A 13,268-nucleotide genomic window follows, 5' to 3' on the forward strand; every position below is an offset into this window, starting at 1 on the left:
GATTTTTTTAAAAAGACACATCGAGAACAAACCACATCCTTTTATGTGGGCAGAGACGGTCTGCAGCAGCTGCTTCCCGTTGGTTTATTTGTGTATTGATGTGATGAAGCGTTGCCTTGATGAACCTGTGCACCGATGCATTGATGGAGGGAGCAGGGCCTCCTTTCACAGGAAGCAATGGCTTCAAAGGAAAGTTCCAGTATGTTTTCTAATAACTTCCAACTCTTTCTTCAGTAATAACGTGTTAGCATGTCAGCTAATGTATAGGCTTACAATGCAAAGTCATATTTTAAATGATATTTCAACTGCACATTAGCTCGCCTGGAAAACAAACTGAAGTTATATGCACACGTTATGTTTGTGTGTGCGTGTGTGTGTACACATGACTTCCTGAACCACAACCCTCCTGAGGTGTGACTTCCTGATGCATTAACTTGCAGTCCTGTCTGAGTTCCTCTCCCTGTTTCTTCTCACCACCCTGATGAAGACCCTGCAAGGCCCTCGTTGGTACACACTACAGTACTTGATGGGTCTGGTTGTGCGTGTGTGTGTGTGTGTGTGGTCTCTAATGGATATCCTCTGAGGAAGCTGTGTGACAATGCAGCTACACAATGCAGCTGTAGACCAGAGGGACCGCCGGGTCTGATGTTCTCTGATAGGCCGACGAGGAAACACCTTCACAACAAAGCGCCTGAGGAAAGCAACAGTTTGTCTGCCTCAACATCTTAAATAGGAACGAAATGTACGACATAAAGAGAAAGCAGCTTACTGACATTCATGTCAGCAGCTCCACATATTCAAGTGCTGATGGAAGACAATCACAGTATCACTATAATTAAACTTTAAACTTCTTGTTTCCCGACCGTTGCCGTCCCGTCACACATTACAAGAAGCTCACCACAGAAACTAATACTCTTGTTCCTCACTGAGTGAAATGACCTGGAAGTACCTGAGTGACCGCCATGGTAAGTGCTGGTGGAATCCTCTAAATGCAAAGGAAAGGAGCTTCAATGCTTCCTTGGTTAGCTCCTTCGGACACAGGAACCACTGGACCTGCCTTAACGAAAGGAAAGGAGATAACGCCGCCGCACAATCCCTTAAGAGACAGTTTAGTAGCTTTATACTCTGAGAAATACCTTGGTTCCACTTTAATATTCCTTTCTTTCATTTCAATTCCAACCTCGTTAATAAAGTAAAATATGAACCAGGTTGTTTATGTTGTCTGCATGACGCAACACTAAGAAGTGTGTATGTGTGTGTGTGCGTGTGTGTGTGTGTGTGTGTGTGTGTGTGCTCAGAGTCAGGAAGGCTCCAGCTATATGGCCTCTAATGAAATATGTATAGAGTTTGGGGAACGGGATGCGCAGCTGTGAGGTTTTACTACACAAAGCATTTTCACCTGTGAGGTCAAGTCTCCATTTAATGTGCAGCTCGACGCTGACAAATCCCCCAGCACACATTCATTCATCAGGAAACATCCTAATAAAGTGAACGTCTCCATGAGGACTGATTACGCTTTACTAGTATTTCAACAATGAAGTGATGAGGCCGCACTACGTGACAATACTGCCTGAAGTATTCCTCTCTGAAAGGGATCTATTGGCCTAACATCAGGGCTGAAATTAGATTTACCAAAGAATAAAGAAACACCTGATTGTCAGGTAACAGAGTGTATGTTGGTCGTGATACTGGTTCATCTGGCGTCCTCCTGCGTAAGTTCAACCAACCTCAGCTCACTTCAGACAGAACTGCAGTTTATTTTGTTGGCGTCACTGAATCACAGTCTTGAATGTATTCTCTCCTCATTGTTTGAAGTTAAACGTTAGTTACAAATGATTTACAGGCTTTTTTACAAAGCTGGAACCAGTGTGTCGGGCTCAGTATCTCATCTCTTCATCCGTCATCTCCTCGGTGACCCATCTCTCCTTTGTTCTCACAGGGTTTCACATGCAGGACCAGTAGAGATCCATCTGGTACTCCAGCTGCATATGCTGGCATGCATTCACCTGGCTTGCTTGTCCATCACCTGCAGGGGTTTGTAGTACAGACTAATGTACACCTACATTTAATCAGGCCAGCTGTAATGCTTTCCGGTACATTTACTATGCATCTGAGTAACTTCCTAGCTTCAGGAGCAGTTTTATTGATTCCACCAACAGGAAGCGAACAGATTACAAATGTGTTTATCTTGAGAAAGACTCAGCGTAAATCACAGCAGGTTGATCTTAAATGAAAAAATACACATTATTCTGATTACTATGATGCTGTGTGACAGAAATGAACATGCACATCTTGCATAATGTTGAACAGCAACACATAGCATGCTGGTGCGACATGAATACAGAACATTGATCCAACAAAACATCGACTATATAATGTTATTAACTAATGTCTGACTCGTGCAGATGAGCAATATAAGCGTGATGAATGAGGCTTTCTCTGGTATGTTTCAGACATAACTGATTTAAAATATGCTTTCATAGTTAAAGCACTAAAGAAATTAGTGAAAGATGAACTGCAGTGATGAAAGAAACATCAACTTGTAAAGTATTTCAAGCCAAGTAAACACAAGTATTTGCTCAGCAACGTGAGAGCTAAACGCTTGAGATATGACTTTTGCTGGGTTTCATGAGTCGTTATTGATTTAAACTGTTTAAAGTTCCACCATTGTATTGTAGTTTAAATATATATGTTTAGTCACAGATTCTGAGCCTCGTTTTTCAAAAAAAAAGATGGTTTGTTTGTTGATCTTTGTTGACAACACCTACGGACAGCTTGAGCTTTTATTGGGTTTAACACAACATGAGCGTTTGTATCTGCAGAGGAACGATGTGGGTTTACCACCTACTGCCTCACATTTACACGACCAGGTTAAAGTGGAGCCGCTTGAAGCGTTGCCAAAACTGTGAAAATAGAAGCCAGGATTTTAAAACAGAATATGAATATAATTTCCCTCTGCAGCTAAACAATTCTCATTCCATTACATAGTGTACAGGTGATGTCATGAGGAAAAAGACAAATTAGTTTTGCAGAAGCAGCTTAATGGACACGATCAATACTTATCATGCATGTCAGACGTTGATATTTCGTGTATGAACTTTGCTCTCGGCTCCTCAGAACCCAGAGAACCCAGACGCCTCTCTGGTTAACGATCATGTAATAACCGTCCGTTCAATGGCCGATGACTCCTGGACATGCACACAGCACGCTGAGTATTTTGCAGACCTAATGGGCCCAACCTGGTGATAAATGGACTGTTGCTGCACACTCACACTAACTGTCTGGAAGGCCAACGCAATACTGCACTCAACTAAAAGGAAACAGGTTTGGCTCCTTACCGAATGCGGTTATGGAGTCGCAGCCCGACAGCTCATCAAGGCAACAAACACAATCTGAACATTGAGTCAAAGCCGTGTTGAAATGACACCAATCAAACTTTACTTTTATTCTACAACTGGAAGATGAGCCAGAGAGTTTCTCAGAAAGCTGTAACAGCGTCAGACATCTATAGAAAGTGTGTGTGTGTTGCTCACGGTCCAAATCTTTACTGAGAATAAGCACTTCCTCATAAGTTCCTCTTCCTCAAAATACAAAGGAAATGTTCTTCAACGAAATGAATTATTGTCTAGACACAGAAGAGCTGAGCTGCAGAAACCAAGAACAACACCAACAACCACTTTGATGAGGCATCTTAAGATTTAACTAATGGCTTCACTGAGGCTTTATTAGTCATCTACTCAGGCTTTATTTTTTACTTATTAGTCATTAAACAGTCATTATACTATTAAGTCGTTATACATTGTTATTTTTTCACTTTATTTGACTTTGAGTATTTAATTAAAACTTTATTTATGTTACAATTGAGTATTATGTAAGTCATTTCTTTAATTTAAATGTAAGATGTGTTTGTTTTTCTGACCATGACGACTTGTGTTTGACCTTCGATTGACCTCAAGTTGCGTTTCCTGTTTTTTTTTTTAAACGTTTTTCTAAGTCCTGTACTTCTTATCTTGATGGAGGCTGTTTGAAGAAACATTGATCCACATCAAGTGAAATGAATGCATCCGATTAACACCAACAACTGCCTACGTGATCACTAAAACATGTATTAATGACATTATCACAAAACAGAAATAAAAACACACGCCAAAGGTCGATGACTGCCTCCATGAATCAGCTCTGCAAAGTCCGGTCCAAGGTGTCCAAATGTGACAATAGATCATAATAGATAATGCACGGATGCATCTGTGGGACATTTGTCTTATGCATGAGGAAAATAAGACGTATCCCAGAATGCAGCTCTGCAGGGGAACCATGCAATTACCACGGATGACCTCGTATGAGTCAACTCCAGAAACACTAGTGGCTTCTGGGTTGTTCCCATGTTCAGTGTGAAGCGATCTCTCTCCATTGGATGTGTGTTTGCTCTGTAACGTCAGGCAGTTTGACACTGGAGAGCCTGTTGAGGAGCGACTGAAGTCAGACTCTCTCAGCTGCATGGAAACAAAGGAAAAGTTTTAAAAAATCTGCATTTAACGGTGTTGGCACTAGAGGTAAGGTGGCTAACTATCCTGCAGCAAGAGGAAGTGGCAGAAGTACAGGACCTCGTTCAGTGAGTGTGATCCCGATCCCAGACTGAACTGTGCAGCTGAAATGATTCCCGCGTTGCGTCTCCGAGGCCTTGTTCTGTCCAGTTGCACGCGAGAGGCCGCCGTGCCCAGAAATACTGCCGCCACAAAGCCGCAGGGCAGGAGGGGACGGCCCGCCTCGCAGCGGTAGCCCAGACTCTCGGGGCGTGCTTTGCCTCAGGACGGCGAGGGTGAAATTAAAGGCAGGGTTCGGTGTAATTGCACACGGATGTGCCCGCTGCCCACGGCTTTGACCCCGGCAGCTCTCGCGCCGCTTTGAAGGCTTGAGGAGCTGGAGCGAGGCGAGCCCGGGCCAGATGATGGCGACAGCGATGCCCGCCATTTTGTAACGTGCTTACACGACAGGAGGCTTTGTCTTTCTGCTAGCCGGCCGCTCTCATTCAACCACGAGGTCTGTGCTTTGGATGAGAAGCTATTACGCTACCAGTCGTATAAACTGCATTATAATCAATTATGGATGTTGTTAGACTACTTTATATATGTACTTATTTGTAAGCACTGCTTTTATATTGCATTACAATGAATAATTAATATTCTAATATGCTCATCTCCTGAGTCGAGGGAAGTTAGTTAAATGCTTTATATATTTATATATATATATATATTTATATATCAACAGACAGTAAGCAGATCCGGTAAAAAGCTCTTTAGGCACAAACAGGTATCCATGTCAAATCATATTCAGATTCTGTTGTATTTTAATATTAGTCACCAGCCAACAAAGTCCAGCGATGCAAAGTAACTCAGTACAACGTGCAGGTACTTGTACTTCAATGGAGTATTTGTATTGTGTGCTACTTCAAACATCTCCTTCATGCATTTCACAACAATATTCTACTTTTTACTACGTTTACTTGACGATGTAAATATTGTTTATTCTATTGTGTATATACTGCTGCTTCTGTGGTGATGTATGAACAATACATGTGTAATACATAATACTATAGTACTGCTGTGGGCCATGCTGCTGCATAATTACTTCTTTTAGTACATTTGCGCTGATGAAACTTGTGTTTTATTGCTACTTTCATTTAATAGCGTGAATACTTCTTCCGACCACTGATGACGTCACTCAGACACGTCGCTGAGGTCCAGCGGGCTGCAAAACTTTCTGAGGAACAGCTTCACCAGCTGGCTAAACATCGTTATTGTACAGTATACGTTGTAATGAGGGGTTGCAGCTTTAGGTTTATACTTAAAAGAAATAGCATTATAATAGCAGGAAATCACACCAATGCTGATTTAAAGAGAAGTTCAGCTCCCGATGCTGGAAAACACAGCAGCTACAGACGACTGTAATTACTGTCCTGCTGACGGAGATGACAGGAACATCCAGCCTCCCTCAGAGCACAGAGGCGGTGGTGAGGGTGGTCCTGCAAGAGAGAAAACCCTCCACCCATGCTCCTCTTCAGTAGTCTATGAATACCCACAGACATGGACTCACTCTCACCACATATTATGGGGTTGTACTTGCTGATGGTTTCATATTTGGCTCCACATTTATGTAAATGCACATGCAAACCCCACATCACTGTAGTTTTCCAAGGTTTTTCCGACCATGTTGCCGGTCTGTTAATCCAGCTGCCTTCACGTCGACCCAACTCTGTGATTGGTCCCACATTTTCCTGCGGGTCCAGAGTAGATATTTGGCTTTTTTCCCCCCCTTGAGATTTTGTTCCCCCCTCGCTGCTGCTGGCCCAGCATGCGACTTGCAGGAAACGACTTGAGGACTGTAACAATGCTGGTGGAGCGGGGCCAGGCCACGGCCGTTTGTTCCACCACGCAACACATTCCTCTGGGCTAATAATCACAGACACGAGGAGAAAGACGCTGTTTAATGATTTTGGTCTGTGACACAGGACGATATGTGCTTTTGGGGAAAGTGCAAGCAGCTAACTGTGCGGCTGCGGTGGAAGAAAAGTACGATTCTTAGTGTTTGAGTCATAGTGCACACATCCAGAGGGCAGTGCTGGAGTTTATTGTTTTACTCATGGTTTGAGCCATTTTATGTTTAGTTTTTTTTGGTCTTTAACATCTCTGCAGTGTAGATTCCACCCTGTCACGTCTATTTCAGAGAGTCATCGTCTGGGCTGCTGCCTCTCAGAGCTGGAGCCTCTGCTGCCAGCCCGCCCATCCTTCCTGGATATGAGGTCACGACAGAAGGACCAGAACAAAGGATGAGCTGCAGTCATCTTAACCTGAACTCCTCCAGCGAGCTGCATGATCGCTCTGTCACCTTTTTGTTTTCTGCATGTCCAGAAATAGTCAAACATTGTTTTACTTCTGCAGACTATAAGCTGAGAGACACATGTATGCTGTGTGAGTATGTACAGGGACAAAGATGCTGCTGCATTATTGAAATTATTATTGTGCATTTAGTTATTAGAGATTATTAATTTAAATTTTGTTTAAATTAGAGTCCAGTAGTTCTCGTCTGTTTAATAATCTTGATGAGTCTTTGTTTGGATTTTTATAATATTTGGTTTCTTACCTACGACATCTGTTTTTCAATAATAAAAAAGTGATGATGCTGTGTATTCTACATACTTCCATCTTGAAAGATAATTATTTAAAATGAATCATGAACGCTTCATATCTCATCTTGTCATTCACAAACTCAAAAGCCTTTTAAGCAAAGCAACAAAAACACTTAATGAACCAAACCCTGAATCATAAATAAATAAATAAAAACTTCTTTCTAATATGTGTCCACCAAACATACCAAACATATATGCAAAACTTCAACTAAACAGACATGGAAACTCCTTATGAAACGTATGGTTGAAGGACTTCTGTGTGTTTCAACATGTCTGGGACAATATTAATGCATCATATGTGAAAACAGACCGCTGAGCTTCCTCCATGTCCGCTGCAGCAGCTGCTCGACCCTCCGCCCCTGCGCTGCCTGCCGGGCTGCAGGACGGAGGAGGAGGGGACTGACGTCCACACAGCCAGAGTTTGGAGAGCAGTGAAGATGAGGAGCCGAGGAGGGAGAAGGGGAAGAAAGTGCATCGTTTCATCTGGATAACGCGGGAGAATCCACGACGCGGCGATGAAATGCGTGTCTCTCAGAGCGCGATTCACTTTCAACTAAAGCTGCGAGCATCCCGAAGGTAAGAGGAGAGCAGTCTGCCAGCTGGACACACCGGACGAGGAAAAGCGACTTATCACGACCATCTGAACGGTTCTGAGGGAAATGCATGATGCCCACAGAGTCTGTGTATGTGTAATGTCTAGAAACTCCAGATATATGACTTTGTACTTTGAAGTGAGTCCCTGGTAGTTTGGGCAATGGTCCAAGAGTCCATGTAAACAAACAAACAGCACCATTGTGTGTTTTTAGGTTTAGTTTGCATGTTTGTAAAAGTTTTCTGGAGGCATTGTCTCCTCATGCAGACTTCTAGCTTCCATGGGAAAGAAGAAGAGTGCATTATTCAGATGAACTCATGTTTCTGTGTATGCACACATACATGTGGCTGCTTTCTGAACCAACACTGACACCTCACGTCTCCCGCTGCAGTCCAAGGCGGTGGATCTGCTGACGCTGGACCCCACGGCTCACTTCTGACATCCGGCGCCAGCGGCCGGCGTCTTGGAAGATGATCAACCCTCAGATATACCTCCACTACAACTACACGGGGAAGCTGGACCACCGGCCGACCGTGGGCACGCGGCCCGGCGCCGTGGACGCCAAGACCGTCGCGTTCCTGGTCGTGTGCGGCCTCATCGTCCTGGAGAACCTCGCCGTGCTGGTGGCCATCTGGAGGAACCAGCGCTTCCACAACCGCATGTACTTCTTCATCGGCAACCTGGCGCTGTGCGACATGCTGGCCGGAGTCGCTTACCTGGTCAACCTGCTGCTGTCGGGGGAGAAGACCCTGCAGCTGTCGCCTGCGCTCTGGTTCGTCAGGGAGGGGAGCATGTTCGTGGCACTCGGCGCCTCCATTTTCAGCCTCCTGGCCATCGCTATAGAGCGACACCTGACCATGATCAAAATGAGGCCTTACGACGCCAATAAGAACTACCGAGTGTTCCTGCTGATAGGGACCTGCTGGCTGATCGCCATATCTCTCGGGGCTTTGCCCATCCTGGGCTGGAACTGCCTGGACAACCTCCCCGACTGCTCCACCGTGCTGCCGCTCTACACTAAGAAATACGTGGCTTTCTGCATCACGGTTTTCATGGTCCTGCTCTTGGCCATGTCGGTCCTCTACGCCCGCATCTACATCCTGGTGAAGTCCAGCAGCCGCAAGGTGAGCAAGAACAGGAACTCCGAGCACGCCATGTCCCTGCTGCGCACCGTCATCATCGTGGTCGGCGTCTTTATCGCCTGCTGGACGCCCATCTTCGTGCTGCTCCTGGTGGACGTGGCGTGCGAGCAGCGCTGCCCCATCCTCTACAAGGCGGACTGGTTCATCGGCGTGGCCGTGCTCAACTCGGCCATGAACCCGGTCATCTACACTCTGGCCAGCCGCGAGATGAGACGGGCCTTCCTGGGCCTGGTGTGCGGCTGCTGCCGCCGCCGGGGGGGCAAGGCCTCCGGCAGCGGCAACAGGCCGTCTCTGGAGCCCAGCCGCAGCCGGAGCAAGTCCTGGAGCAGCCAGAACAACCCCAACCAGAACCAGCAGAGCTCCAGGCAGGCGGAGCCGGGGAAAGGGCGCGAGACGGACGCGGCGGCGCACGGCGAGGTCTCCGTGGTGGCGGGAGGGGCGGCTCACGCCGTCATCGAAGAGCGACAGGAAGGACTAAGCGAAGGGAGCGGGATGTGAACGGGAAGGGAGTCCAGGCTGGTTCCTAACGTGGGCGACCTCACGGGCTGGTGCAGCCGGCTGAGGACAAGAAGGTGTGATGGATTCAGAGTGAAGGATCTCCTGGCTGCAGGGCAGCGGTTCCTCCTCTGTGCTTGTTATTGATTTACCTGCATCATCCCAAGTTTGGAAGCACATTCAATGACGTCGGACGGATCAACGTATGAGGCCAGTACGTCCGACGACATAATCAATACCACGTCTTTGTGAAGGGCATATTTCATTTCATCACAGGAGCACGCACCTCCACATTTGGGACGTTTGTCAGTTAACTGAAGGATGAACTCTTCATTGGCTGAGGAGATAAACCGTCTAAAACAGTTATTTTAGAGAGATGCACGGTCAGAAAGCTGAGAAGCTTTTTTCTGATGTCATGCAGAGAGGACGTAGAGGTTTGTGGGTTTCACAGGAAAATGATGATTTGCAAATTAATGGTGCTCTTAAAGTTCAAAGAAGAAGAAGAAAATATCCTCTGTGGTAACAGACGCTAAAATAAGACAGATCATTAATTAAAGTGCAATTATAGTTCAGCAAAATAACGTAATGCAGAATGTAGACAATAATTACTGTAATGACGAACAATGGAAGTTATTTATTATTCTATGCAATCATATCTGTGGTTTTATATTTACTCAGAAGCGCCGTGCGGCTGCATCGTGTGCTGATGAGGAGATGAAGATGCTGACGAGGCAAAACGCTCCTCTTCATGATATCAGCAGCGTCTTGCTCGTGACGACGGAACAACATCGTTATCACTGCAAATAATGAATGGGAGCTGTTTATCTGACGTCAGCGATACCGGGGCGCCACCTGCTGGTGCATAACAGTAGTTCATATAACATGCCGCATGATTCAAAATCTCTTCAATCCCTCATTTCAGGACCAAAATGAAGTTGTTGTGTTTCATCCGATTGTTCCAGAAGTCAATCAGCTGTAGAAGCATGAAGCATGAAGCTGCAGGAGAGGCATGAGGACGCAGCGTGTGAGGGAAGTACGTGCAGATATATCTATGTGATACAATATCAGCTTTAATAAACCTCGTGTCGTGCAGTCACGTGCACAGTCTTCCTCTTTCATGACTCACAGGTCGATTCACACAGTTTACACACAAATATGTGTTATTGTGTCACTTATTTCACCGCCAAGTTTAGTGTGCAGGTGTTTCTACAGCCGCCATCATTTTTGTTTGCGTGAAAAATAACTATAAGATTGAACACTAACATCTTTTTACAGTCACAGCGTCCGGGTTAATAATCCCAAATCCTCACTGTTCAGGAGATAAATCTCTATTGGAACTTGTGACAGTGAGTTTTGTGGATTATTCACAACCATAACTGTTTATATCTTGTTTTGTTTTTCTTGTTTCAATACCAAAAAACATATCTGCATGGCGAAATATCTCAATAAGTCAGTGAGACTTTTTTAAAAATAAATAATTGACATTTTAGATGAAACTGACGACGCTGATGCTGCAGAACAGAAAGTGATTATTACAGCAGAGATTCTACACATTCACGGTTTTATTGCCAACAGTCACACAGAATAATGACGAACCCAAACAACCAAAAGAGTCAACCTGTAAACTTCATTTGGATTTTGTTTTTATTTCCTCTTTTTTAATTTTTTTTAACTATACCTGTTCCAAAATAGTGAGTTTCTCTGCGATTTCCTCCGACAAAGATTTTATATTTAGAATCTGGAAATGATACATTTATAATATATAATAGAGAGAGAGAGAGAGAGAGAGAGAGAGAGAGAGAGAGAGAGAGAGAGAGAGAGAGAGAGAGAGAGAGAGAGAGAGAGAGAGAGAGAGAGAGAGAGAGAGAGAGAGGTCTCAAGCAGCAACACGCAGCAGGGCAAAACACCACCTCTAGTGAACAGGCATGCCCATTGAAGATCAGCTATTGCACTTTAAAGAGAGAAGAGAACCAAAAAATACCATTTGTACAAATAAAAGGCACATTTTCATCAACAGAAATCTAGAAAGAAGCCGTGTTCTGTTTGTTCCAGCATGTTTGGTTTGGATAATTTCTTTATGCCACACAGCTAATCATCACGTTATCAGAGAGATTCAAGTATAGAGTTGTTCCTGCTCTTTATATATATATATATATATATATATATATATATATATATATATATATATATATATATATATATATATATATATATATATATATATATATATATATTTGTCCAGGTGATTCTACAAATTTGCGCTTCAGGAATAAAGGCTAATCTCTTTTTTAACTTTTATTTAGCAATTAATTTCTTCTCCCGAGATATTAGATTTGATGAAATTATGTCACAAAGAATTTGACTAAAAGTTAATGGTGGATTACGGTCAAAAAAAAAAGAAGAAAAAAAGAGTGAAATCAGTGATTCTTTGTGCCCTTTTCTTCACCCTTTACTCTAAAAAGTGCCGCCGCGTCTCTTCATCTCGTGCACTTTAAAGGGACGCGAGGAATCGAGCGGCGTGAAGCTGGCGCTGGATGTTCTCACAACCAAATGCTGCTCCGGCTGAAAGGTGTGGTGAGATGCATGTACTGTACACTCCCTCTTGCAGCAAAATACAGGCACGTTATATTACATTGCATCTGTCTCGTCAAACTCATTGAACACATGCTGATTTTGGTTCAATCGAAGTGGTCCAGTGCATATCGAACACAATGCTCCATTCATTTGGTATCCATCAGAGTACTGACGACAGTGAGGATGAGAGCATTTCATAAAGTACGCGTACTACATTTCTATCAGCCATTTCAAAAAGGTTCGATTCCCACTCTACGGAGAATGTAGAACACTAAATACAGTAAACTGTCCGGAGGAATGATTGTGTACAGTGGACCGCCAAATGCAAATGAGCTCTGACCCGCGAGGCGATGATGTAATCCCCTGTGTGCGACACTTAAAGTAACACAAAGTATCTTTTGCTACGAATAAGTGAAAACACAAGATAATTAAAGTGTGTCTGTGGCGACATCTAGTGGCGACGCGGTGGTCTCGCTGTGAGACGTCAGCACGCTGAGAAACAAAAAAGGTGTTTTTTTGTTTAACATCAATAAGTGGAGGTGATCTAATATTAAACATTAAATTCAGTATATCGAGTGCACACCGTGTGTCTGATTAATCGTAAGTAAAAAGTGTAAATTACATCTCTCGCGTTGATAATTCATCTCGGTGCAGCTGACGCAGATGATCTGACTTTCTGATTGTGCTATTCGTTTGTGGTCATTCAAATAACAACTTAAAGGTTCGCCATGAAAAAGAAGAAGAAGAAGAAGCAGAAGATGCAAATCAAGGATGTGAGAATAACCATTTGCATGACTCGAGCCCCCAAAACTAATCAGTTACTACACACCTTGAAGAAGAATCCAGAGAAAACCAGAAGTAATCCCTGGTTTGAAAGCATAACTGTGTGTTTCAGTGTCAGCATACACGAGCTCCTCTTCCACACACAGAGGTGTCGAGGTCTATGCACAACGTCCACGACAACAGTTGATTTGAAGTCATGCGACTGCAGTGACGCCAGAAAATACTTCATGAAAAAAGTTTCTTTAAAGCCATCGACAGCACGATGAAGGACGTCTGTTTGCACCCCAACACTTTGTGACGACTGCAAAGCAAAAAACACATTCAGGTTCTCCGGTAAAAGCAGATTTCATACAGTGACTATTAGAGAGCCTTCACACTATTGGTGAGATTAAAAAGAAATCCTCCCGAAAACAATTCCTTACAAACATTTGTTTTCGTGTCCTCGACCTCTTCGCCGCCGTCCCGTAGAAATGTGGTTGTGCTTGACAGACAAAAC

At 44.0% G+C, this 13,268-nt stretch overlaps 1 protein-coding gene across 1 annotated transcript; it reads left to right on the forward strand.

The window, feature by feature from the left end:
- Nucleotides 1-7,672: 7,672 nt before the first annotated feature.
- On the forward strand, nucleotides 7,673-10,331 carry LOC137784045 (sphingosine 1-phosphate receptor 3). The gene is made up of 2 exons (XM_068574467.1): nucleotides 7,673-7,762; nucleotides 8,170-10,331. The coding sequence occupies exon 2, from the start codon at nucleotides 8,249-8,251 to the stop codon at nucleotides 9,416-9,418; it is 1,170 nt and encodes a 389-aa protein (XP_068430568.1). The 5' UTR covers nucleotides 7,673-7,762; nucleotides 8,170-8,248; the 3' UTR covers nucleotides 9,419-10,331.
- The last annotated feature ends 2,937 nt before the right edge of the window (nucleotides 10,332-13,268 follow it).

The sequence above is a fragment of the Clinocottus analis genome, unplaced genomic scaffold (genome assembly GCF_023055335.1).
Source record: "Clinocottus analis isolate CAN_PGR_092001 unplaced genomic scaffold, fCliAna1.0.p SCAF_13, whole genome shotgun sequence".
Lineage (NCBI taxonomy): Eukaryota > Metazoa > Chordata > Actinopteri > Perciformes > Cottidae > Clinocottus > Clinocottus analis.